Genomic DNA, 26,021 nt, shown 5'->3' with positions numbered 1-26,021 from the left:
CTCTGTTGCCGCCTGCTTGTTTTTCTAACCAATGAACATAGGTGCAGAGGAAATGGTAAAACAGAAACGTTTTCTTTTCATACTGGGGGGAAAGAAAAAAAAACCCTTCAAAGAGGCTCTCATGTCATTTGTCTAAATCTTGTTTGGACAGCTTACACGTCCCACAGTCTTGCTGCTATCACTCCCTGCTCAGAAGTACAGGGAAAACAGGAAGATAAATACAATGCTGAAACAGACAGCTCCACACTGAAGATCGCTGCTATGACATGTCCCACACTTCAGCTCAATACAGTGATATGGTTATCTAAGGTCTGAGGAGACTGAACAGCCTGCAATATATTAACGCATTTCTCATTTCAGAGATAGTGTCACGAGCTGAAAAACACCTCTAATTCATCGTGCCAGTGTGGCTATTTCCCCTCCATATCAGGTACTTGTTCTCATCTCCCCATCAGATCTCTGAGAGCAGTGATACATCTTCCTGGAGTGTGCAAAGCCATGTGAATGTGAGTGAAACGCCGCAGTTAAAATCCAGCAAGAAAAACCAAGAGAAGCATTTTTCTTGCTGCTTCAAATATTACCATTATAAAAGCCAACTTGCAGCCACCCCTATTTTCAAGTTTCTCAAAGGAGCCTTGAGACCATTTTAGCAAACCCATTGTGTGCTGAGACGTTTGGCATTCAAAAAGCAGAATGTTCTCCGGCTACAGAAGCGGTCTTTCTTTTTGCCAAGTCTGCATTTAAAGCATCACCAGCACAGAAAGAACAACAAGAAGCAGAGACATGGAGGTTTCTTTTCTGGTTGCTTTTTTGGTTTTCACTGACCTAGCTACAAGGCTGGCGCCTCAGTGAAGCTCCAATGCTCATGTAGCCAATTGCTGAGTAGGAAAAAACAACCTTTGCAAAACCACTTTGTCCAGAACAACTCACTGTGTTTGCATGAGGCAAAAATGGAGATAAAACTTTTGTCAGTAGTATCTCCATCTACTGGAACAGACATTATGAAGTGACAAAATAAACCATAATTTCCTTGATAAGTTGACTCTCCAGGACAAGAGCAGAGCTTGCTTCTCACAAAGGAACACAGCAGTAGCTGGGTAAGTGTAATGAGAAAAGCAGAAGGGCCTGTTTCAGCTCCCCTCTAACCCACAGGATACCCAGAACCATAAAAAAAAGTGGGTGAGAAGTGGAAAAGTCATTTCTAAAGGGATTTGAAAGGCTTACTGGAAAGTAGAAGGGCAACTAATATGCACATGGAGAAGCTCCTCAGGATTACGTTGCTTCTCTTTCTGTATTTGGTCACTAGAAGTATCCTTACAGGGAGCCCCAGAGAAAGGTTAAGATTAAAACCCACATGCAGCTGCTCCCTCCTACTTACACACTTGTCAATCCCACAAGTTTTGCTGGTTAAAGAGAAATCCAAGAAAGGTTATGGCAAGTCCACGCATTTCATTATAAACTGTCACTTGACATTTCTGTTAGTTGCAGGCAAGTTTTAGGCTGCCAGCCTTTAACACAACTCCCTAATCCTTGGCTGGCTTCAGAACCCCTTCCATAAGGACAAGGACAGGACAAGGTTAGTTTCCCTCTAAAACAGGGAATTTTGCATCTCTAATAACCGCTTCTGGCTGCTTTTCTCCTCACCTATAATAAAGCCACACAATAGTTTACTTTCTTCAAGTAATGCAGGGCCTGTGCTTTACCTGCTGATGGGCACACGTGCACACCCTGGGGCAAAGGCAGGGAGTTCCTTGCCCTCTGACAAGGCTGACCTACAGGACGGAGCGTTCCTGCCCATAAATTTAGGGCAGTCTTATCGGAGTTCAGTGAAAGTGGAAGAATCCCATTAGCATGCAATTGCATAGTACTTCAGATATCCTACTATTTATGTTAATGTTACCCACCTGAGGGAGGCTCAGCTAATGAATCTATTTTTGTAGTAACGTAAAGGTTGAAGTTTAGAGCTAAGTTTAGAGCAGAGGCATATAAAAAATGTCAAACCAGGAAATAGTTTAATGAAAGCAGAGAGTAATCACAGCAAATTACAGTGAAATTTCCATGGGATTACATTTCACATTTCCCAGGCAGCCAAAGGAATTCATCTCAGTTAGCATCATTCCACTTTACTGAGAAGTCACTGTGACGATATGCTATGTAAGAAACATAATCTGACACCATAGAAGCTGTCTTAAAAATTACAGCCTATGAAGCTTGCTGAACCTGAGTTCAGACTTCTTCCAACTGCTACCCATGGAAAAATGCCACAAAATATCAGAAAGAAATTAATGGCACCATTGGGAGTAATACAAGGCACATGTTTTATTTGGTGGCTGCCAATAACGAGGTCCCTTCCCTCACAGTTTTGCTTTCTAAGCTCCAGCATTTAGAAACTAAGCAATAGTGAACATGGAAGGGAAGCGCACCCCAGGAAAAGGAAGTCAGTGTTCCTGGTGTTGCTCCAAAAATCACTGCAGAATTTCGTTTCTGGCTAAGGTGGTGTTCTGCACATGGAGCATGGACATGCCTCGTGGTCAGACCCAGCCTGGCTGACTCGAACACCTCTGAAACAGCTCCATGCACAGTTTGCACCCTCCTCTCCCATTCTGCAGGTAGCCTTTCACATCCAGGATTTACAGCCCAAAGCTCAGTAACAAACAAAAGCAACATAACATAGATTTTTACCATATGTAGAGATTTTCTCTACTTTCACATGGGTCTTCTAAATAAGAAGAAGCTGGGATCTTTTGACCTCACTCCATTACTATTGCAAAGCTATGGATAGTTAGTTTAGTTAAGAAAACATTAACTTTTGGTTACAAGGCTGTTACAAATCTCTCAAGGCCAGCTCTCGATGACAGCCATTGTAAACACCCTGGAACTGGATGAACTGTAACTTGGTGCTATTAAAAGTAACACATATGTTTTGTCACTAAAATCAACAGCGTCTTGAACTGGCCCATGCTCAATAACGAACCAAGACTGCAGTCTATAAGGCAGAATGAAATGGGGAAAGAAGTGTGTGAATGGGATATCATGTAGTATCTGTCAAGAAGACAGATTAAGGGTCTGTCCCTCTTCTACATGAAGAAACATTACTTCCATCATTAGGAAAAAACAAATCTTGCACTTTTTTTTTTTTATTATTATTATTTTTTTAAAATAGCACAGATTACTATAAACGTCCCAACAGAATCTATTCAGAATCCAGCCCACCTCCTGTCCGCACACCCCGTTTGTGGCTGTGCTATTTGACCGCACTCAGTCTCACAGCTCCCCACATGCACCCCGCTGCAAAGCACTATTGATCACACACTTGATAATAAGAACAGGGTATTCACAAAACAGAAGCATGTAATGTGTCCACTTCAAGTGATCTGTTAATTTACAAAGTATAAGGTGTACATAATCTGCTACAGAGTGGTTACCCTTTCAAAGGCAAGTATTTTAGAACAGAAAAGGACTTGCATGCTCAGCTCTTCTTAAGTTTATAGAAATGGATATAAAGAGAAAACAAGGTTCAACACTTTACAGATGCCCAGTTTAATGCTATGAAAATTTACTCACAGAGGCTTCTGTGTTTTAAGGAAGAGTTGAGATTATTCCCCCCAGATCCTCACACTCTTCTACAATACTAAATGCAACCCTGTCTGCAAAGTTATGCAGTCTTTGCCTTGTTACAAATAGCATGATCCAAGTAAGTGGTGTGCCCTTTTAAAGGATCCTAAATGGAAACGTGTCAGCTGTGCCTATAGTTCCTGTATTTTCATCTGTAAAATCCTAAACATGTCTAATGGGTACAGTACCCTTTGCAGGACAGTTACAGTCAGCTTTCTGCATGTGTGCTGGAGGATTAGTTTGAAAGGGTGATATGTAATATAGCGACTTTTCCTCCATGCAACCCAGCCAGTGAGGCTGAGGTGCTCTGGATGACCACCAACACAACACCTGAATAGAAGGTGTATCTAGGTACAATGCTAATGCTGTTACAGAAGCCAATTCACACCTATCAGTTGGTACAGTGCCTAAAATTATTTCTGATTTAAAAGTGTAGATTTAAGACCAGATGATCTCATACCGGTACCATCCCTGTGCATTCAGAGGTCTGATTCCTTCAGCTCACTACACCCAAACTACTCCAGAACAGAAAATGAGGAATCACAGGTTGGCATCAGAATTCTCTGGCGCACACCCCACACCTCACCTGGTCAGGTCATGGGACTTGTGATCTCCAAGGAAAGCCCTCACTACTTGGTGTACTGAAGAATCAAATAACTTTCCAGTTACATTAAAACAAAACAACAACAACAAAAAAAAAAACCAAAAAAAAAAAAACCATGAAATTTGTCACATTAAGAAAAGAAGGGTCTTCAAGAAAAGCTAGATAAAAACCCAGACCTTTATACAGCAAGAAAGAGAGAACTTAGAAATGAAAACAAGAGCATTTCCGTTACCTTTTCTGCAAGCCAGCCTAGATGTCTAATCTCTCGACTTCCAGCAATCCCTGCTTTACCCAGCTGGTCTCTGACCTCTGCAATCACCCTGGGGATGAGATCATTGACACTGGAGTGGATGGCATTGAACCAGGCCTGGGCTGTAGCTGAGTCCTTACTCCTGAGAACCACGGTGTGCTTGGCATCAGGTGAATGAACTTCAATGAGTCTAGAAAAATGGGGGGAAAAACATTATGTTCACTCAGATACTGCTTCATGACTAAATGAATTACCTCGCTTAGTGATAGCTATTAGTTAAAATGGAGGATACTGATTTCAAGACCTAGCACTAAAAACTTACCTTTACAACATCCAAATAGAACGAGATCCTCTAACTGAAGTCAGGTCTGCTCTGATGTTACTGCAAATTACTGATCTTTGAGAAGGTCTGCCAATGCTGATCTAACCCCACATCTGGCAAGTCAATAGAAGTTTCAAATACAAAGGCAAGAGGAGCATTCATTCATTGCTTTGAAAGATAATGCAAAAGTTTTTCCAAGTGGCTACCTATCTAGACTTCCTGCTCAGTACGCTCCCCAGGTTTTGCACCCTGCCATGGTGCCCATCAAAAAGCAGAAGGAGAAGCTGAAAATGAGCTGCCACCTTCTTTAGCTGTATGTTTACAGCACACCTTTAGTTTCTTAATATGCTTATTTTATACATATAAAGGAAGTGAAAGCTAAGGGAAGTGGAAAACCCAAATCCTAAACAAAGGAATTTTCTTAGGAGTACACTGTCATTTCAGCGACACCACTCAGCATGAACTAGAAGCCAAGTGTAATTGGCCTTACCCAGAAGTAGCAAAAACCCACAACGTTCCATTTAGACCCTGCTACCAGTGATGGCAGGAAAGCACTAACCACAGCTGTATGATTGCTTCTGGCATGCATCTTTTGCAGCTTTCTGAAGTCTTGTAGGGAGTGAAATTTTCCCCCCAAAACATATTTGCTAGACCATCCTGTGGGATTCTATCCCACAGCTGTGGTTTCAAAAGCACAGACAAATACAGTTTCAGGAAAATGGATCCTGTCCACTGCGGTTATGAGAACTGTGACAACACCTTCACTAATAACAACAAAAATGCTCTGAGAGACAGTTGTTGCTATTATTTCAGCACTGCTATCACTGAAGTCAGTAGCAGTTAATTAGTAGTGGGGCTTTGTGCGCTCCTAACGGCTTTGTGGATCACTTTTACTTGACCATTTGCTAAATAACCCACTAAATAATAGCCTGTTTTGTCTTCATGTAGTGATTATGAAACCAAGCTCTGCTCATTGCTCATCACTGAACTGCACTTATATTTGTGCTTTTTCACTATAAACACGCAGTGCCTTCCCCTGAATGTTACCCACACAACTTCAACATCAGCCTTCAGCCTCAGCTTTCTGTCTTGTGCATTTCTGCCTGCTCTCTGGGACACACGATTCCTCCTCTATTAGAAAAGTAATTAGTTCAGCGGAATTTATTCCAGTTGAAGTTCAAGACTATTTCAGTACAAATATTTGTTATGTAATTACAAAATCCTGCAATTCAGAGCTTGACTAACAATTAAGAGCTTTTAATTAATTGATTAAAACCAAGCAGAACCCAGAACAGAAGGCAACTCAATCTGTGTAGCTCTCTGGGGCTGAGAGGATGAAGGCTGCTCGTCTCTTTTTTGTCCATTTTGGGAAGGGGAGGTCTCCAAGCAGACACTGTTCTAAAGATAGAAAAGGTCATGACTTTCCAAACAAAGCAACTGAACTGTTCAGGCTTCTAAGTGACTGCTTATATAGTTTAAAAATTGGGATTATTTTCCAGAAACTGCTGAGCCAACATAATAGTGCACCCTCCTCAGTAAAGTCATTGGAACTCAGCACTTTCTGAATATAACAGCTCTTATGGAGCTGCTCCAGAATGCACTGAGGGTCCAACTTCAGATATTGAAAGGAAAATTCCTTATTATATGATGCAGATCTGGAAAATAAGAAAATTCCGTTTGCAGATAAATGCTTACTGTGATGACTGTTAGTAATGACACACACAGCCACCACACTGCTTTGCCTTCTTATCAGAAACATCGCTCTCCCAGTGCCACATGAGCTTGACTTTGAATCTCTACATCTACACAATGGTAACAAACTACACAGACCTGGATTTTCAGAGCACACTGTGGCTCTCAGCAAAATGCTGCTTACTACTTACAGAGCACTTTTTGGCACAAGATCACAAAGCATTTCACAAGTGAGTTCAGTGAGAGTGTCCCTATTTCACCCAGGGGGAAAAGCACCCAGAAAAGCATCCAGATGAGGCAGGGAACAAGCCAGGAATAGCATTCAGTATTTTCTGCACTCTGCCTCTCATTTCAACACTTCTTTTAAAGAGAAAAAATAGCTGGACAGCATAACAGTGTTTTAGCAGCCTTGAAAAATGTTACTGCACAGTGTCAGACAACGCTCTTCACAAAGCTTGTGGTTTCTGTAAGAGAACTCCCATCTCCAATGTCACCGCATCTCACTTTGTAAACAAAGTGCTGAACAAGAACTGTAAAGACACAGAAGAATTTGCTGCTTTTGCAGTTGTAAAGAAATAGCAAACTCCTGCCATTTCTTTTAAGTTAGAGCTGTGGCAACCTCTGGTTTAAAAGTGTATTATCTAGAGCCGAAAGAGGTTCCAACTGCAACGTGCTTCCCAACAGCTTGGAGTGCACTTCAACTCTAAGCAACTGGATACAAACAGGTAGTTTTTGACTTGAGCTTTCATCCAACTGTATTCCCCTTGATGGTGGCTGTTATCTATTCCTGCAACAGTTTTGTCTCCTAAAATAATGAGTGTTTAGACAGCTCCTAACAGTCTTTCTATTGATTCAAAACTAGGGTGTGCTATTTCAGTTTGAGATCTCTTAATGTATTCTAATACATATGCACTGTACTGTGATATCAGTGTATAAATTCTAGTACATGTATGCACACACATCATGCTTGCAAGAATACTTAATCTCAGTGACTTCTAATGGGGCTATTCTGGGGATAGCCTGCCAGCAATCAAAGCTGGATGCTGACTCAATAACAACTGCAGACAGACTGCCTCATTCCATCACCTGAGTGACAACAAGATTGGACAAAACACGCTACACTTATCAAAACTGAATTCAAAACAGGAGTAAATGCTTCACTGACAGCAATGAGATTGAATCTTGTCATCCACTGCACTGGTCCAGCCTAAGGAGTACGTCAGCAAGTGTCATTCCTGTGCAAGCTGCTAGGCAGGGGATCGTTTTTATTCCTACAGTGAGGATTAAAGTCTAAACCCTTAACTGCCTGAGCATTGCTACTGACTATTTGCTATGGGATCAGCGCACTAAACTATCTTTAAGAAGCCGACCTTACAGATTTCCCCTCAGAGATCCAGAACTGCCACCTCTGCGGCCACGTGGTGTGGAGATCCTGGCAGAAATTCTCCTATAATCCTCCTGGTAAGCTGTGGGTTCCTATGCTGAAAGAACTACATCCCTATCAACCTGCCCTTTAGTCTAGCTTTGTTTCGCCAGTCCATTTGGATGATGCTTTTTGTTAAGCAGCTGATTGATGTTATTTCCATATTTTTTGAAAAGCAAAAAAAGAAAACAACAAACCAAACCACCCCAATGACCTTAGTAAACTCCAACACTAAAGTACTTAAATGCTTCCAAGCAGACTGGCCATTGTAGCTTAGATTTGTTCCTTTGCTAAACTGACCACTGCTTACTGACTTATGTTTATCTGCAGTTCAGTGATAAAGTTCCCTTAATTCCCTACGGAACTGAAATATTTAGGGCAATGCCACAGCTGTGTTTATTCTCACACTCCACCGTAGTTATGTAAATACTGCATATGGAGCCATTTCTGATAAAGCCCATACCAACCCAAAGGAATTATATGTTAGCTCTAGATGGCTGCCAAGATGCGCGGCACCTCTCCAGCTTGGCAATGCATATGAATGATATCACATTTTCTCAGCAAACCTCGTAATAAAAGAGTAATTTTCTCTCTCCTTCTCAAAGAATTTCTCTGAACAGAAGAGTATTTCCAGCATCCCATTTTCCACCCACGGAACATGGAGGTGACATAAAACCCAGTGCCTCCAATGCTGTAACCTTGCTAAGAAGCCCAGCCTCTTTCCCTCACTGCTTCCAGAGGATCAGAAGTTGAAAGCAAATGTTTGATAGACCATATTCATTCCACTTTTGATAAGGCTTCTGTGTAGGAGCGTTCATTATCTCAGAAATACTTTTTATCAAATCTCTTGAAAGCACTTCTCCCCCCACCATTGGCTCCAGACCAAATCAGGCACTGCGTTACACTCTGTGCCTTTTCCTGGGTCAGACTATATATTCAGTGACTGATTAAAGTGAGGAGTAAATCCCTTGAAGTTAATGATAAGCTGGAGCCAGAGTTATTCAAGTCCATCACGCTACTTTGATATTGCACCAATATAGCCAGGAACAAAACACTCTGCCATGGACTTTGCAAACTTAAAAAGGGACTGAGGGCCAAACTGCTCATGCCATTCCCCTTTCATTGTCTACACAGGAAACGGCGGTAAATAATTTTGTTGACTGTAGAATGTTAGTGTAGAAATAGAGGAAGTCTTCCAGTGTTGGCAGGATCTAGTGAACACAATCAAAGATACCATTTACACAGCTACAGTTTTTTATAAAATCAAACCCAAACCTTTAAGGTTTTTGTTTAATTCCTCATGCAGCACCAGGAGATGAACCAGGAATAAAGTCTGTTAAAATCAAGCAATGGAAATATCGAGCTGAGCCGCCCAGGAAAATATTTTGCAGAGACAGTAGGCAGAGCAATGAATTCCCCGGCATACAAGAAGCATGTTTGTTTGATGCGCTTAAACGAAGGTGAAAGCAATTTTACAAAGCAAACACTATTTGGCAAAGAAGTAGAAATTTTCTATGTGAAAGTCTCCAGGTCCCCTGGCTGTCACAACGGTGCTTGCTGTGTTAAGTTACTTGCTGACTTTCCACTTACAGCAGTCACTGTAGATGTAGCTCCTTGTTTCTTGGGAGCTGGACCGGGTTGATGTCCACGCAGAGGGTGTATATATCACTAATGAGCTGTTGCAGTTGATTTCATTTCCATTTGTTGTGAATTGGGTTTTAATAAAAGGGCTATCAGTGGAGTTGCACAGCATGCAAGTAAGGGAAGGATTTTGTTCTGCAGTGGACTTGCTGACATCACCATGTGTCAACACTGGGAGACCTGCAGAGCATGTCATGCAATGCCTTTTCTACCCATTGTGACGATGAAAGCAATTCAATACTTAAAAAAGTTGGTGGATGTTACAGAGCAGATTTCTTCCCCCATACTGCACAAAAGACCTTTGTTTTTGTTTTTTTCTTTCTTGTGTTTTTCCTTCATATTTTCATTACAATAGTACTAGTAAGAATAGGATTTAACCTCAAAATAATGCTGCCTAACATGGGTGTCCAACCTTTTGGCTTGCCTGGCCTGCACTGAGTGATAAGGAACAGTCTTGGGCAGCATTTAAAATACATAATATATTTGATACATATAGGTAAGAAAACTTCAGTTATTGTTGAAACATAAAAATAGAAGGGCAACAGAACATGGAACTAAGAAGTTGGACATGTAAGACCAGAAGATGCTGAGTTTGCTGTGGTCTTACACTGAAGCAATTCTCTGACAGTAAAAGGGAAACTATTAATGCTAGGAAAATGACTGTTTCAGTTGGAAAAAATGTACCTCTAGTAAAGCCTCAACCAACCCCAAAACATGCTGCTCCTGAGCTGAACCTGGACAAAGTAAAAAGCAATTGAGTGTGGCTGGTAATAGCAGTAAATGACCCTTCAGATAAGACAGCTCAGAGACAAAGGCAGACAGTTTCACTCAGCTGTACAAGATATCATAGACTTAGAGAAGAATTAGATGTCTGCTGAGAAAGGACAAAGCTGTAGCAGGACGCAGGGGAAAGATGTGGACACGATCTACAAGCAGGGATGTAAAACTGCTGTGAAAAGGAGGTGAATCAGTAAGGCTGCTGTCAGATCTCTGCCTTGCTGATGAACTGTCACAAGACAAGGTCTTGCTGGCAGAGACAGGCAGCAGGTGCAGCTCCATCGAGCAGTATGTGCCTAAATGTTTCACTGCTTCAAGTGCCACATTTTGGCTTAGATGATTGAAAAATCTCAGGCATCACCATTTAGTTGCCAAGTGAAACAAGTTAGCAGCCACTACGACAAAACCACAAATCCTCCCTGGATCAATTATTGGCCTCTGAAAGCGAAGGAAGAAGAAACACCTGGGCAGCAGCACTGCAGAGATGCCGCTGGCCTCTTTGGTGACGACAGGCACATGTCACCTCCTGGCGCTGTCACTGCTGGCAACACAGACAGGGAGCTCATCTTCCCTTTTAATAGACTCAGAGATCAATGAAAAATCTCCGTGTAAGCAATGAGATGAAAGAACAACTCCAGTGTAACTCTGATTCCTACCTTGGGGAAAAAGGATTTTCAATTAGTGGAAATGTGCGTTAAAGCAGGAACTGACAGTTGGCTATTTAAATAGCTATGTCTGTGCATACAGCTTACATGCTACAGCCCAGCCTCAATACCTACTGATGTTGAGCTGGGGCACCAAAGATAGCAGCCCACAGCGGCCATAATTTGCAAGTTGCTGTGAAGTAAATGACTACAGAACTTGTAGGAAAGAGTAGCCTTGAATATAGATGCTAAAAATCCTGCTGTTTAATTATCAGCATGTCAGGCAAGACTGGAAATGCAAGACTGAAACCAAATTCAGAGATCCACTGGGAAGGTCCAGCACAGAGTGTAAGGTCACAGCCTGACAGAAAAGGGGCTTTAAAACTGATAAGAAAAGGGGTTTTAAAATTGATAGCTGGCTGCAATCAGTAACACAAAGACTGTGGGGACAAGGAGCATCACAGGAAATTGAAACATATTGACTTCCTTTATTTGGCAAGCCCCTGCCTTTGTTTGGTAGAATTGCTCTCCAACTTTATTTAGGGGCGGCATGGATGTCAGCACTTACATACCTTACATACAGATGCACACAAAACACAATTAACTTGTTTGCCTTCCTCTGTCCTCCCCTGCAACACTCACACAGCTTTTCCTTGTCTTTTAATTTGTGGCATATTTCACTTGTGATTCGATTTTTCTCTTTTCACTAACATTCTACAAGGAAAATTTATTGCAGTTTTTGCTCTTGGTTCCCTTCACTAGTTAGCTCCTTTCTCCATCACCTTTTCTTAACTGGTTCTCTCTTGTCACCAATGCCACCAAAAACATAACACAAAATCCACCGAGTTATTTTGTTAACCCATTAAATTCTTATTTAAGGTGGGTTTTGTTTGTGTGTGTTGTTTGTGTTTTTTTTCCTCACAGAAAAGAAGGCCTTTGATTGAAAGTCTATTAATCAAAGATCTATCTGGAAGTGTTGTTCTGTCAGTCTCAGTCACTGCCACCTCCATATCACCCACATCCTTCCTTGCCACCTACTCCCCATGACACACTTTTATTTCTCTCTGTCAGGTCACATTCAGTCCCTTTCACAAAAACACTCTGCGTTGATTATGTGCACATTATTTTGCAGTAACACGTGCAGGAGTTCTTTGCCCGTTCTCTTTGTGCTGGAGATGAGAATGACACAAGGATCTCGACTGTCCAACAGAGAAGGTGGGGGGGGAGGAAGCCACTCGTCATTATGTCAGGGGAAAAAAAACATGACGTATTTATCAAGAAAATGAGAGATTACTAATCTGACCCTACCAGGAGCTGTAAAGAGTGAAGGTCATTACCTGCATATTATAACTATTGATTTCTACACTTCAATCCTGAATATCTCATAGAAAAACTCATTGTGTGACTAAGTCCTGGCATGCACCTCCAGTAATTTAGTTCTCAAGCTACAGCCCAGAGACTACTGCAGGTCTCCAGGACATTAGAAAGCTATTCAACTACTTTAATATGACTTAACAGAATCAAAATTAGACAGTCTTTGTAGGGAATGCAATCCCAAATTGCAGTAAATAAAAGTAAATGGAGATCCACAGTTCAAGCTGAACTGCTATTTTGTTTGTGCAGACGAAACTCCTTGAGACTGATCTGCAGGTCTTGGTTTGTTTTTTTGTGTTTTTTTTCTTGTCAGTAAAATCAGTTGGTGATTGGACTCAAAAGAGACTGAAACACACAGCTCTACAGAAGGAACGGGCCTAAGAGAGGTGCCTGATCTCAGAGGTCTAACAGGAAGGCTAAGGAGAAACTGAGGTATAAGCTCATATGAGCTAGAGCAAAACCAGTGACCTGTTTGGCTGGTAGAGGGTTTCACAAATGATGGAAAATAACTGTAATAATGAAAGAAAAAAAAAAAAATTACCTTTTTTGTATAGAGCTGTCATTGCTTCTACAGAGTTAGAAAACTGTCCCTAAGCAGGACAGATGCTTGCAGATTCCAAAATATTGCAGAAAAAGCACAAAGAACTGAAAATGACAATGATACAGAAGTGCAGGACAGCCCAGCCTGAACCAGCTGTTAACTCTCAACATTTGACCCAAAATTCTGTGAGAGGAGTAGAACTACACTCATATGGGTCTCTCATCTGCCATCCTTAGCCCTGAATGCATTGACCGCAACTACCTAGAGAAGGCACTACGTACATCTGAAGTACCTCCTTCTCATTGGTCCCTTCCAGTAAAGAGCAGATCTGGAAAGAAGATTAGCAGTTATGGTATTATAAAGAAACAAGAACGCAGGAAGACACATCCAGCTTTACATGAACAGAGGGTTTGGATCCACAAGAATAAAAATTCTGAGAGGTTAGGGCAAAAACCCAGCTATGGCTTGATCCCGAATCCACTACCCTCTGTGAGCAAGGATGCAAAGGGCTTCACAGTGGCAGATCATCTTTCTGTAATACCTCATGGTGACAGCCCAGGTTAAGTGTGGTTTAAGCATGACGGGACACTTGGACACAGTTTCACCCTGATTATCGCTGTTTTTATTCTCCTTTGGCTTTGAATTAGATCCTTTCAAGTTCTTTTACTTTAATGTTGCATTGTTGATTTCTTCCCTAGCTTAACAATAATCTAAACATAAAATAGACACGGCCCACCAAGAAAACACAAAAAAACAAACAGTAACAAAAATTCCTGATATAAATCAGGACTTGGGCTCTCACAGGCTCAATGACTTCTTCAATGACTTTACTGATATTCAACAGCAAACCACACGGGTACCAATAACAATAATTAAGTGTTACATGCCTTTCATCCAAGGATCTCAAAGAACACACAAGAAATCCGCAAATTGAGTGTTCTTTCCATTTCACAGAGATTTTGTCTAAAGCCAGAGAGCAGCTCAGTTAACAGTACAAGCAGCTACGCCTACATTCTGTGCAGTGTGGGGGGGAAGTTATTTAACTGGTAAAATACCCATTGTAGTAACTGTACTTTTGTTCTGCCCTCTAGAAATATAAGCCATCATTTAGGGCAGTGAAGCTGTGAAGGGTCTGGTGCAAATGTCTCATGAGGTGTGACTGAGGGAACTCATCTCCAGTCTGGAGATGAGGAGGCTCAGTGATCACCTTATTGCTGCTTACAACTGCCTGAAAGGAGGTTGTGGCAAGGTGAAATCAGTCTCTTCTTCCAGGTAGCAGCAATAGGACAAGAGGCAGTGGCCTTAGCCAAGGTTCAGGTTGGATATCAGTAGAAATTTCTCACAAAGAGTAATGAGGCATTGGAACAGGCTGCTCAGGGATGTGGTAGAGTCACAGTCCCTGGAGATGTTCAGGAAATGTGGAGATGTGGTAATGAAGGACATGGTTTGGCGGGCAATATCTGTGGTACACGGAGAGCTGGGCTAGGTAATCTTAGATCTCTTTTCCAACCTCAGTGATTCTATGATTCTTTTTGCTTTATTTTACTTATCTAAAACACAAAGTAACAGCGATAACCTGGTGTAGAGAACCTACTTTGGCAGGGGGGATGGACTCGATGATCTCTGGAGGTCCCTTCCAACCCCTATGATTCTGTGATTCAGTGTGATTCTGTAATAGGAAAAGGACTAAAATTTCCTAACTCAAGGCCAATCCTGCTAAGTATGTAAAAATGGTACAATGCTTCTTCAGCCCTAGGTCCATTGCTCAGCACCCACCTGTGCTTCTGTAAACAACCAGCACACTCTTATGTAGCATCAGCTGCCCCTCACTGAGCACAGTGCTATCAAAGTACCTCCTTAAGAGAGGAAGAGACAGAAAGCAAAGCAAGACAAATGGGAATTACACTCCACAAGAGCAGCCATAACTCAATCTGTATGTGTGGTCGCTCCTCCCTGCAGCACTACTCTCCACCACTCATACAGCAGCTATGTGACTTGGGGCATCCCCTCCCTCACGAGCAGGAAAAAAGCCACTTGCTGCAATGTTTCATGCCTAAATCACACTGCTCCTCAAGAAGAAGGCAGTCTTCACTTTGCATACCAGTGACTGCACATGCCTGGCAACATCACAGCGTGGCCATGGTTTCTACTCAGGAAGCTGTCTCTGGGGTGAGACACGAGCCACCACATGTCAAGGCTATTTTGCACTGGCCAACACCTGTGTCCCTCCTGTGTGGCTGCACTTAAATTACACAGGCAGGATCTTGAAGAGCTGCAGGAACCAAAAAGCTCAAGGTCTTGTAATTCTTTCCTGTGAGCCTTCCAAAGTGTAAGAGTTGTGTTTTACATCAACAGCAAGACTGGGCGTTCTGGAAACATGATGGGTCCCAAACCATACACACTCACCTTTCACAGAGCTGTACTGAACAGGCATGGAATTCTTACTTGTATTCCAGACACCACACATATAAATGATCATTCAGCCTCACAGCTAAAAATGCACTAGGAAAACACTCAGTAAATTCCTTTTTTAGACAGTCCTGTTCTAGAACAGTGCCACAGCTCCCTGACTTAAAGATGCTTCTATTTTTATTTCATTTTCGCATTCTTTTGATCATGTTTGGAATCCACTCAAGTTCTTTTGGTCCTAAGACTGGTTTTGAAAATGTATTAAATCTGGTTGAAATTAAGCTTTTATTTTTAAGAAAGTTTCACCTTTTGTTTTCATTCCTTACCGCAATAGAAGTAAATACATCCAAATTCACCAGTTTTGTTTTACAGTTAATATTTTGACATTTCACTTCAGAATCACACGCAGGGATATTTCTGTTCTTGTTTACATAACTTCTTCATGAGTGTCACACGAGTTATAATTCACACAGAATGGTTTGGGTTGGAAGGAACCTTTAAGGTCACTGAGTTCCAACTCCCTGCTTATAGGCAGGGACACCTCCCTCTAGACCAGGCTGCACACAACCCCATCCAGCCTGGCCTTGAATGCCTCCAGGGAGGGGGCATCCACAGCCTCCCTGGTCAACCTGTTCCAGGGTCTCACCATCCTTACAGTAAAGAATTTCTTCCTAATATCTAGTCTAAATCTACCCTCTTTCAGTTTAAAGCCATTTCCCTTTGTTCTATTGCTACCTGCCCTTATTAAAAGTTCCTTCCCGTCTTTCCTGTAGGTCCCCTTCAGGTACTGGAAGGCCACTATAAAGTATCCTCAGAGCCTTCTCTTCTTCAGGTTGAAGATCCCTATCTCTGAAAGGCTATTCTCACAAGGGAAGTGCTCCAGCCCTCTGATCATCTCTGTGGCCCACCTCTGGGCTCCAACAGCTCCATGTCCTTCTTGTGTTTGGGGCTCCAGAACTGGACTCAGCACTCCAGATGGGGTCATTTTCAGTCTTACCAACTCTGTCGCTGTTCACTACTGTCATGGTTTTGCAATGTTGTAATTTTGCTATCAGTATTCCACATCATAACATCATGTTAAGCATAGATAATTTTGACGAATCTGCTGCTCACAGAAAGAAGACTACATGTCCCAGGGAGCACCACAGTCAGTCATATGACCAGGACTATATAATCTCACTTCAGTGCTGGACTCGCTCTCTTGGATCCTGCCAGCCAGGGGGAGAGCCGTGTGGGAGCGTTCCAGTCGTTTCGCCTAGAGTTACAGTAGGCCTCTCGGTTTCAGGACTCACTCTCTCTTATTTTACTCGATTCATTAGCTTTAATTCCAATTATATTGTATTATATTGTGTTATTCTGTATTCCGATATAGTATTTAGTAAATAAGTGTGCCTCCTTAGATCGCTGCCGCTGTATTTATTTCCTTTTCCCTGTTTTTCTTTTCCTTCTGGGCCAGCGGCCTGCGGGCCGACTGCCCCCTGTCATGGGTGCAGGTAGATTTTAGGCTAACCCACGACAACTACTAACAAGTTATTAAACAATGTTGAGAACATTTATTTTTTTTTTTTAAAGAATGTGTACAAAAGGAACCAATTTGAAGAGCACTATTTTTGCAGTAAATCTTGCAAACAGTTTAGTGAATCAATACTTCTTAATGCAAAAAAACCCACCCTATTTTAATCAAAGCAATGAAGCAGCTTAAGTCTCCATCTGCATTTACAGTAACTGGATCCCAATTTATCTCACCTTCCTATTACTTACTGTCACCCCTATTATTCCTTACAATTATCACCAGAAGTTGATGAAAAGCTTTCTGTACCGCAGTAGGATTTACTGCTTATTGGTATTAATAGCTGTGACCATTCCCACATGCCCCCTCAATGGGGGGGACGCTTCCCTGTGTGTCCTGACATTAACCATCAGCGCCTCCACTAAGGACACTCACTAGTGACAACACAGACAAACAACAGACATAAGTGGTAATTGTGTTAACCTTATTTATTCCAGACTAAAATATAACAATGTCTCCTGTGTCTAGATGAGACTGATATATATGTAAATAAAATGCTCTGCATCTTTTCTACTGTTGCCACGTTTGTACTGTCCAAAATTTCCTACACACGCAGGCTTGGTGCTGGTTTGTATTACATGGGATTTTCTCCTTGATGTATTACAGCTGTTTTAATCAGCTAACAGGGAAAACAATCCCTTATCTCACTGAAGGCTGAACTTGCAGGCAGGTTGGGCAAAGTAGACTTCCAAGAACCGCTGGCTCCAAAGGCACCAAATCTCACTTCTGTGCTGAAACAACAAGCTCACCAAACTATTAGAGGGTAGATAAAAAATAATTAATTTCTCAACTGAGTCTGACTGAAAAGGAGAAGCAGAAATCCAATGCAAGGCCACCAGCTCTACTGGGAAAGTCAGAAGTTTAACTGCCTCCATGCCTGCTAAACCCACTTTTCAGCCCAACTTTCTAAGAAATGAAGGTGACTCAGTGTCAACAAACAGGAATTTTCTCCTAGATCCTTCAAAATAGGTACTGTCTCGTGTTGAAAGTCAAACCAGCTAAGCCTTCTCTCACCACACTGCTGTGACCAGTGCTGGAGAAACATCTGCAATGGACACCTCATGCTTACTATATCCACACTTGGTCTTAGCAGTCCCTGAAAATAAGTTCAGATGTAGTCCAAAGGAGACCTTTTATGGTCAGCATATGCTTCGGCAGCATGCCAGTGCTGCTCTTCTAAAGTTGTACCGCAAAGTGACACCATCAGTTATAAGATCTATATGTGTCAGGTCACTCGTTTACAAAACAGAAGTGTCATAAGCATGTAAGGACACGGTTTGGTCCCTGCTGTGAACAAAGATCCAGTTATTCTTGTGGGATCGGATTACTATCTTGGGATAGATTTCAGTGGGAAAGGCTCATTGCATTATAATAGCATTTCCACTGAGAAATACCAGTGCTGGTATTTAGAGTTGTTTAAAAACTGAAATGTGCGAAGACACAAGTGTGTGAGACGCTACTACTGCACTGCAGCTAGCATGATTCTGAAGTACCGTGTGCTTAGATGGAAAAATCCAACTTGCACTGCCCATTGTGTCGGAATACTGTAAAAATCAGAAGTCACTCTTTCCACAGGAAATGAGAACAGCACAAAGTGAAAACTGTGACAGTAAGCAGTGTGACTCTCCCACGCATTACTTCCTGGTTACACCTAATAATGTACACTTGTAGCACACTCCAAAGAAGTTAGCACCATCATAGAAGTACCATCAGCAGCGAGAGTTTGCCTCTCTGAATCAGTCCTCCTGTCTTTTACATGAGGCTGAGGACCAAGAGTAATAGAAGTTGAGGATTACAATACAGACAAAGAAGAGAAAGATGCTGAAAGTATCACGTCAACATGTGTAAAGCTTCACGATATTGTTCTGATTCAAATGACAAGACCTGCCTGCTTTTTTACAACACATTCATTGCACAGATAACTACGAACTCCCAGACTAGCAATACAGCTGTCAGACCCTGACATCTTAAACTGTACAGATTTATGTGAATAAAGCTGCTCTTATCAACAGTCATCTTGATACAAAATTGAGAAGGACTGGTAGAAGTAATTGCTGTTTTGTCACTGTACTTTTGTAGCAGTAACCAGCTGGCGAGATGAAGAGCAGCAGCAAAGCAAAGCTACACTAAATAAGAAACCTGGAGGTTTTTGCAAAGGGAAAAGCAAAACCCTTAAGAAGGTCCAACAAAAACAAAAACATATATATAGAGAGATAAATAAAATTACATGGATACTAATAAAGTTTCTGAACTGCAGAAGAGGATATAGGAGAACCCCATTCTGCTCTCCCCTCTTCTCATTACTGTTTGCAAATGAAAATGTACTTTTTGCTCAGCCCTATACATAACTGCTGAGAACTGAAAGCATTCTACGCTGCTTCTTGATAAGCAAGCACACGAGAAAAACAAAAAGGCCATTATGTGAATGGAAGAATCAGTCAGTATTATAGATTTGACTGGTCCCTTTTCTATCACAGTGTGCAGCTGTTCCACATATGTTATAAATAAGGGTTAGTAAGCTCATCCTATTTTTAACATTATGAAAAAACCAAGAAGTCACAGAAATTCCACATTAATGTCCTGTAAGTGGAACTTTTCTCCTATTCTTGACTTGAATACCCAGAACTGAATGGATAAAACAGCCCATTCTTAAAATAATATTCCTTAAAACAAAAAACAAAAATAAAAAAACCACCAAAAAGAAAATGTAATTTACTGGGATTAGACTAAACCAGCTCAGAATATGCAGACATTCATCAGGACAAGAACAAAAACCTGTGATTCTATTTCTAACAAAAACACTGAATTACTGTTCTCAAGAGTTTTTCTAGTGCAACTCAAAAGCTGACATGCATTTACTTATACAGAGCTGTGCACTCAACCCAGCACCACTCAGCTCAGTCACAAGGACTTTCTGTTCTCAAATCAGTGCCCACTCGCTCCTCACTGCAAGGGCAAGAGCCCATCACCAGCTCTTGCACCCCAGTCCCACAGATGGAGAGGCCAACAGCTATTCAATGCAAAGCCCCAGTCCCAGTCAAAACCTGGGTGATGCATGCCCTATTCCTGGAGACATGCAAGGTCAGGCTGGATGGGGCTCTGAGCAACCTGATCTTGCTGTAGTTGTCCCTACTCACTGCAGGGGAATTGGATGAGTTGGCCCTTAAGAGCCCTTTCCAATTCAAATGATTCTATGATTCTACAATAAAACCCCTGCTCACCTGTTTTCAGGGTCTGACACTGTCATGTTGCGTGTCACATAGCACATCTTGAGCGGTATTGTCTTCTTGTCCCTGTGGATGGAGAGCGAAAGCTGTGAAGGTGGGTCAGCAGACACACATCCCAGGCGGGGAGATTCTGGAGGAGGTGTCTCCCATCCAATCTCTGAAACTGGCGAGCCCTTCTTCACATAGGGTGTTGCTTCTCTCATGTATTTCACTATTTAAAAAAGAAGAAGAGAAAAAAAGGAGAATGAATGGATGTTCAGTCATTCCATTCACTGGGAATTCTTTGAACTGGCACCAACTCTCAGCACTGCTTAATATTTGCACGCAGGCCACTCTGTTTCATGATGTAACACTTTCTATTTCATGGTGTGACAGCCACATGCAGCTATCCTGAACATGGCCTGTTTTCCACATTGCTGCTGCCACTGCTGAAATGCACCGCACACCACGTTACTGTGCTACATTCACCGTCTGGACTCCATAAATGTTCAGCAAGTGTCAACGCATGCCACTTTTTCCACATAGCGGAATTCAGTTCCACACCTTTGCTTCATACACACTTCCATGTTAGAAGCCAATTGATCAGACTGACCCTCTGCTGCCATTTGTCACATGACAAGAACATGTAATGGAATATCGGTGCAAAGCTTCCACCTTTACTGCCGTATCACCAACATCTGTCTCTGACTTTGTGGGCCAACATAATAAAAGAGGAGGCATTACTTTTGGAGCAGCCTTCGTATGCCCAGCATCACAGCACTGAAAAGCTGTGCAAATACAAAAGGCTGAGATTTGGTTGCAGCCTTTCTATCTCAGCACATGACAATGAGCAAAACAGGGGAAAAGAACAGAATAGGACAAAAAAGAACATTAGAATCCACGGAGCATAAGGCCAGGAGTACCATCTGACCTCTGCTCAGCAGGCTCTGAACTCCCATGGAGCAATTTTTAGGTACAGAAGTGGTGAGCTGGATGAGCTACAGGAAAGTTTCTAAGAAGAACGTTCAATGAAGGAATAGTGTATCTATTATTCACTTATCTAAAATGCTCCAGTGATATCCCAGTGCTGGGAACTCACATCTCACTCCTGGTTTATGCCTGTCAGCATCCTGTCACTGATCTCAAGAGCTACTTCTGCTTGCTGGGAAGCAGTTTCAGCTGATTTACTTGTATGTACATGTCTGGAGTAAACAAAAATCAATTCACCTATTAGCCTTCTCTTGGGAAATAAAATTGAGTTCAAGCTTTTTGTGATAATCATGGTGCCAGATTAGATCTTTTCTCAGCCTCTTTCAACATATACGGTAGCAAATATATATATATATAGTGAATACAGTAATCTCAAACAATCTTACTTGTACTGTATGCAGAAATTCATTCTCAGTGGGGAGCTGCCCTTCTCCACAAACAGAATGGAGGTCCTCCAAGGAGGGACCTCACCTTCAAGCACCTTGTGTAAATGAACATGTCCCACCAGCACAGACATGGCAGCCTAACTGGCTCCTGTCACTCAGTGATGCCACTCAACAGTGACGGGATGAGCTGGAAGGGCAGGAGTAATGCAAACTTATTTGGTGACATTATTAAAATGCCACAAGAGGATTTCAAGGAAATAACACAGGTCACTGTGTCAGCTTGGTAGAAGAGGCCGAGAATGATTTAATAACAGAAAGATGGGAAAATTACAAAAGGGCATTGTGATGAAGGAGAAAAGCAGACAGAACTGTTTGATGCTTGAAATGAAAGCAATGGAAATACTCAGAATGGAGAGCAAGAATGGCCATCTAAGTCCCAAGATAAGTGCTCACCACTGAGAATTCTATAAACAACCTCCTTTTCAAAGGCGTTGATAATAGGTAGTTTTTCTCTGTGCCGTACAGATTTGGCATCTCATTTGGGGTGTACTCTGGGAATCTGAGAGACTGAACACATTTGGATCCGGTGAATCTCTTCTTGCTTCCTCTGAATTAATGTGACTTTTTGGAAAGGAGGAAAGCTAAAGTTCTAAGAATGTTCTTTTGCTAACATAACTTTGTTTCCTTTAGAATTAGGGAATTATCAACTAACCACTTGAAAAAAGTAATCCGATATGCTTTTGAACTCATCTACAGAGACATGCCAACAAATAAGCTGCTAAATAAAGGTTTGGGTCACGACAGTGTAACTATTTCCTATGTGCTATTCTCATCCTCTTTCAGCTGCAGTTCTATGCATTAGACCTGAGCATCTTTTAATTAAGGAAAGGAGAGAGGGGCAAGGGAAGGAAGGAAGCTGAAGTGAAAAATCTGGCTCTAATCCTAAGCTATAAGCAGGAACACAGAATGTGAATTTAATTCCCAAGATGCAGGAACAGAAAAGAGTCATTGCTCTCATGTGCCAAGAAACTGAGTTTCCAGTGGTACAGCGGTGAATTCGTGGCAGGCAGCTGCACTATTTCAGGAACTCCTGTATAAGAGGAAGTGTGAGCAGGAGGAGAGAGAGAGAGCAAAGTTTAATCCTCTTTCCACAAACCAAGTCCCAAATACAGCAAAAGCCAGGAAGACAGCCTGGAGGAAAAGAGTGTTATGAAGGCTCCTGCTGAGTTCTGAGCTCCTTGACATCTTGCTTCTGCTGACTTTCAACAAGAGATGGACACTCAGTCCAAGAGACTTACATGACTACAGATCCACTAATATATGGGCAAAACACATTGTTGAACACCATCTTGATATGAAATACTGACGTAACCGCCAATTAGCCCAACTTATCCTGGGACCTCGACCGTCCAGGGGAGAGAGACATAAACATGGATGCAATGATGCCTCCTCTCAATTTATTGCTGTGTCACACTCCTTATATACCATCCTAAATCCCGCAAAGACGCGTACACCTGCTACATAAAACCTGATGCACACGAGAGAACCTGTACATGCACCTACATAAACCACCTGCTCACTAACTCTTAACCTACAGGCCTAACTCAGATATTCTAGAACACTCCATCTACTCAGAACTGCTGCATGCACTCATAAATCCTTACAAAGACAACTTAGTACCTCAACAAAATTCTACAGGAGAACCAATAAAATTAAGTGAATGTATGTTTTCTGTCTAAAAAAAAGTGATTCTGGTGTATTTCTGCTACTTAATTCCTAATACCCACCAAATAAAAGCACAGATTCGTTGCTGAATTCTGTAGATTTACTGAACAGGATTTAAGGCTCCTGCATTTTCAAATGTGTTTCATTTTTTAAAAGCCCCCACACAGATATAGGTAAATGTACAAATGGAATGTAGAGACAGAACAGGTGGCAGAGCTTAAACCAATTAGAATTGTTTTGTTTTTTTATTACTTAAATTTCAGAGCTATTGTTTTCCATTTGATCCTGTCAATGCCCATAATTACATGCCCACAACTAAGGTCCAGTTTATGACTTTAGCTAAAACATTGTTGAGATGATTCACACATTTTATCAGCAAATATTTCCTATTTACCTCTAAACTCTGGACACAAATCCTGCAGAACACTGTGTTTATACCACTGCACCAGAAATCCTGATACACCTGGAAATTTATGGTGATTCCATAGGTCTACATTCTGCAGACTATCCATTAACCAGTTCCTAATCCAGCCAGTAGAAAACAAGTTGATAACAGTACGTACTGGTATATTCCTGTTCCTCACTGCACTATCTGAGAATCTTGAATGCAGCAGTGTTAATGTGCAACTGGTGTCACACCATCAGGTTTTTAAACTATTAAAAATATAATACAGACTATTAGACTTTAAAGTAATAACGTTGATAATGTTCAGTTTTCAGACCATTACACTCAAGCACCAGATTTCCCTCTGGGTATAGCAGCATTAATCCAGGTACTGACTGAAACAGCGAGCAGCTATAGAGAACACTATAGTTCTCATACTTCTTAAAACTGCCAGTGATGCTACCTAAGAGAATGAAAACTCAAAACATTAAATAAAATGAAATAAGGCATGCAATTGAACAGTAACTCCAAGTTATGCATGACTTTGATTGTACATGTGTACACATGCCTAAAGGATATGCATGGATATATTTATAAGATGAACACAATTATTGAATATATAAAAACATTACATTCCTTAAGACCATCAAAACACATCCTGCAAAGGCAGAAACTTGCAGAGACTGAGAAAAAAATTGAATGCTTTCATTATTGCAACTCAGTTTACTGATAGACTGCAATTTCAGTAAAGAGTTCTCTAAATTCATCCATTTGATGCCGTACCTCAACCTCAGAGATCCTTATATCCAGTACTAATTAATGATCCATGCCCTTTTGGTACACCACAAATTAGAAACTGCGGTCAAGCAATTAGAATTCCAATCTCCGGAGCTCCCCTCCCCATAACGAGAAGAGAAGCGGAAGTGGCAGTTGAATGAATTAATCCACTGATACACATTGAATACTTCACATTTATTTTTTCATCTGTGAGACAGGCAATGCAGCTTCCAAAAAAGCACTTCATTTATATGCAGTTCTGCCAAGTCCCCAGTCTCCACAATTAATCCTTTGTTACTCTTCACAGATGACTTTCTTTTTTCTTTTCTTCTTGAGAGAAAGAAGCAGGCTTTTAATGAGAGAAATACTACACACAGATTTGGTCAGGTTCTTGGCCAAACGGTTCTGAGGAACTGAGACTTTTCTGACATACTGAAACTGTTTCCCAGGAGGGAAAATAAAGACTGCTGAAGAGAAGCCAGCACTGCAGAGCAAAGCACTTTCATTACTACAGGAATGAGCACAAGAAGCGTACATTTACAATATGAAAGTAAGGGGAACAACATGCCTGAAGCTTCTCAAGTAAAGATGAACCAGGATGTCTTCTTAGCAGGGGAAAAGCATTGTCTTCTCTTAATGCATTCATTCTCTCCTAAGTAAGCAATCAGAGACAGCTACCAACATTAACTAGAAAATATCACACAGAAGCCTCTTAAAGCTATTTCCACATTACTGATATCCAGAGCACATAAAGCTATTTTCACATTACTGATACCTATAACCAGAGCACATAGGTTTTCTAAATCTCCCATAAATCCAAATTCATCTGCTCTGAAAGTGGACACAGAGAAGAGGAGTTGGGCAAGTCCTTCACCATACTACAGAAGTATCAAGATTGCATTCAGGAATCAGTTAAGAAGTTACTCAAGCCCGCGGTATTGAATGTGATCAGATCAATTACTTCTATGAATTTATTCAGTATGAAGGGGCTGTTTGACTCTCCAGTGCTTAAGTGAGTGCACCAGGACAAGTGCACAAGTCAGAGAGACCAACAGCCACTAAAGTGACACTGTAAAAAGAAGAAGAAAAAATAGGCGATAGCAAACCTAGAAGAAACCACTGCAGCTGTGTGGGCTTTGGAAGGGTAGGTTGGGTGGGCAAGTCAATCCTTCAGCACAGTTGTGCCATTTTGCTTATGTTAAATGTTAAAACATGGGACTTGTGGTTTAATAGGCTTGGTAATGAACAATACACTATACCGCAAATGGTTTCAGAGCTGGTTATAAATGAAAGAAAAAGATTTGCCAAAAATTCACAAGCTGTGACCAAATTATGCCAGTCTAAATGTAACCACTTCACACTCCTGTCAACTGAATTGAGATTCACAGAGATAAAGAACTACTGTATTAAAATCAATTTAGTACCATGAATTCCAAACTTACTTATTGGCTTCCTCTGAAACTCACTCAAACTGCACTCATTACAGTGAAGACACATGGAAAAATGAGAGGAAAACCTGTTCAGCTTCTGTTGGCATCATCAATAGTAAGGTCCAAATATTTGAAGAAAAGAGTTTATGGATGAGATCCATATCTATGAGGATACATCACACGACCCTTTCAAAACCTTTAATATGGTCATAAACTCAAAAAACAGTCAAGAGTACTTTTTGTGAGTGCTGCCACTCAGT

At 41.4% G+C, this 26,021-nt stretch overlaps 1 protein-coding gene across 1 annotated transcript in view; it reads right to left on the bottom strand.

The window, feature by feature from the left end:
• Positions 1 to 26,021, bottom strand: part of SNTB1 (syntrophin beta 1) — a 103,434-nt gene that overhangs the window by 32,547 nt on the left and 44,866 nt on the right. Inside the window, exons 2-3 of the mRNA XM_072329752.1 lie at positions 20,084 to 20,300; positions 4,452 to 4,659 (exon numbers count right to left, since the gene is read on the bottom strand). Coding sequence (XP_072185853.1) covers positions 4,452 to 4,659; positions 20,084 to 20,300 — 425 coding nt within the window. The remainder of the gene's footprint in view (positions 1 to 4,451; positions 4,660 to 20,083; positions 20,301 to 26,021) is intronic.

The sequence above is a fragment of the Excalfactoria chinensis genome, chromosome 2, assembly GCF_039878825.1.
Source record: "Excalfactoria chinensis isolate bCotChi1 chromosome 2, bCotChi1.hap2, whole genome shotgun sequence".
Classification (NCBI taxonomy): Eukaryota; Metazoa; Chordata; class Aves; order Galliformes; family Phasianidae; genus Excalfactoria; species Excalfactoria chinensis.
Note: the sequence above shows the minus strand (reverse complement) of the source record. Positions and strands in the feature narration are given on the sequence as shown.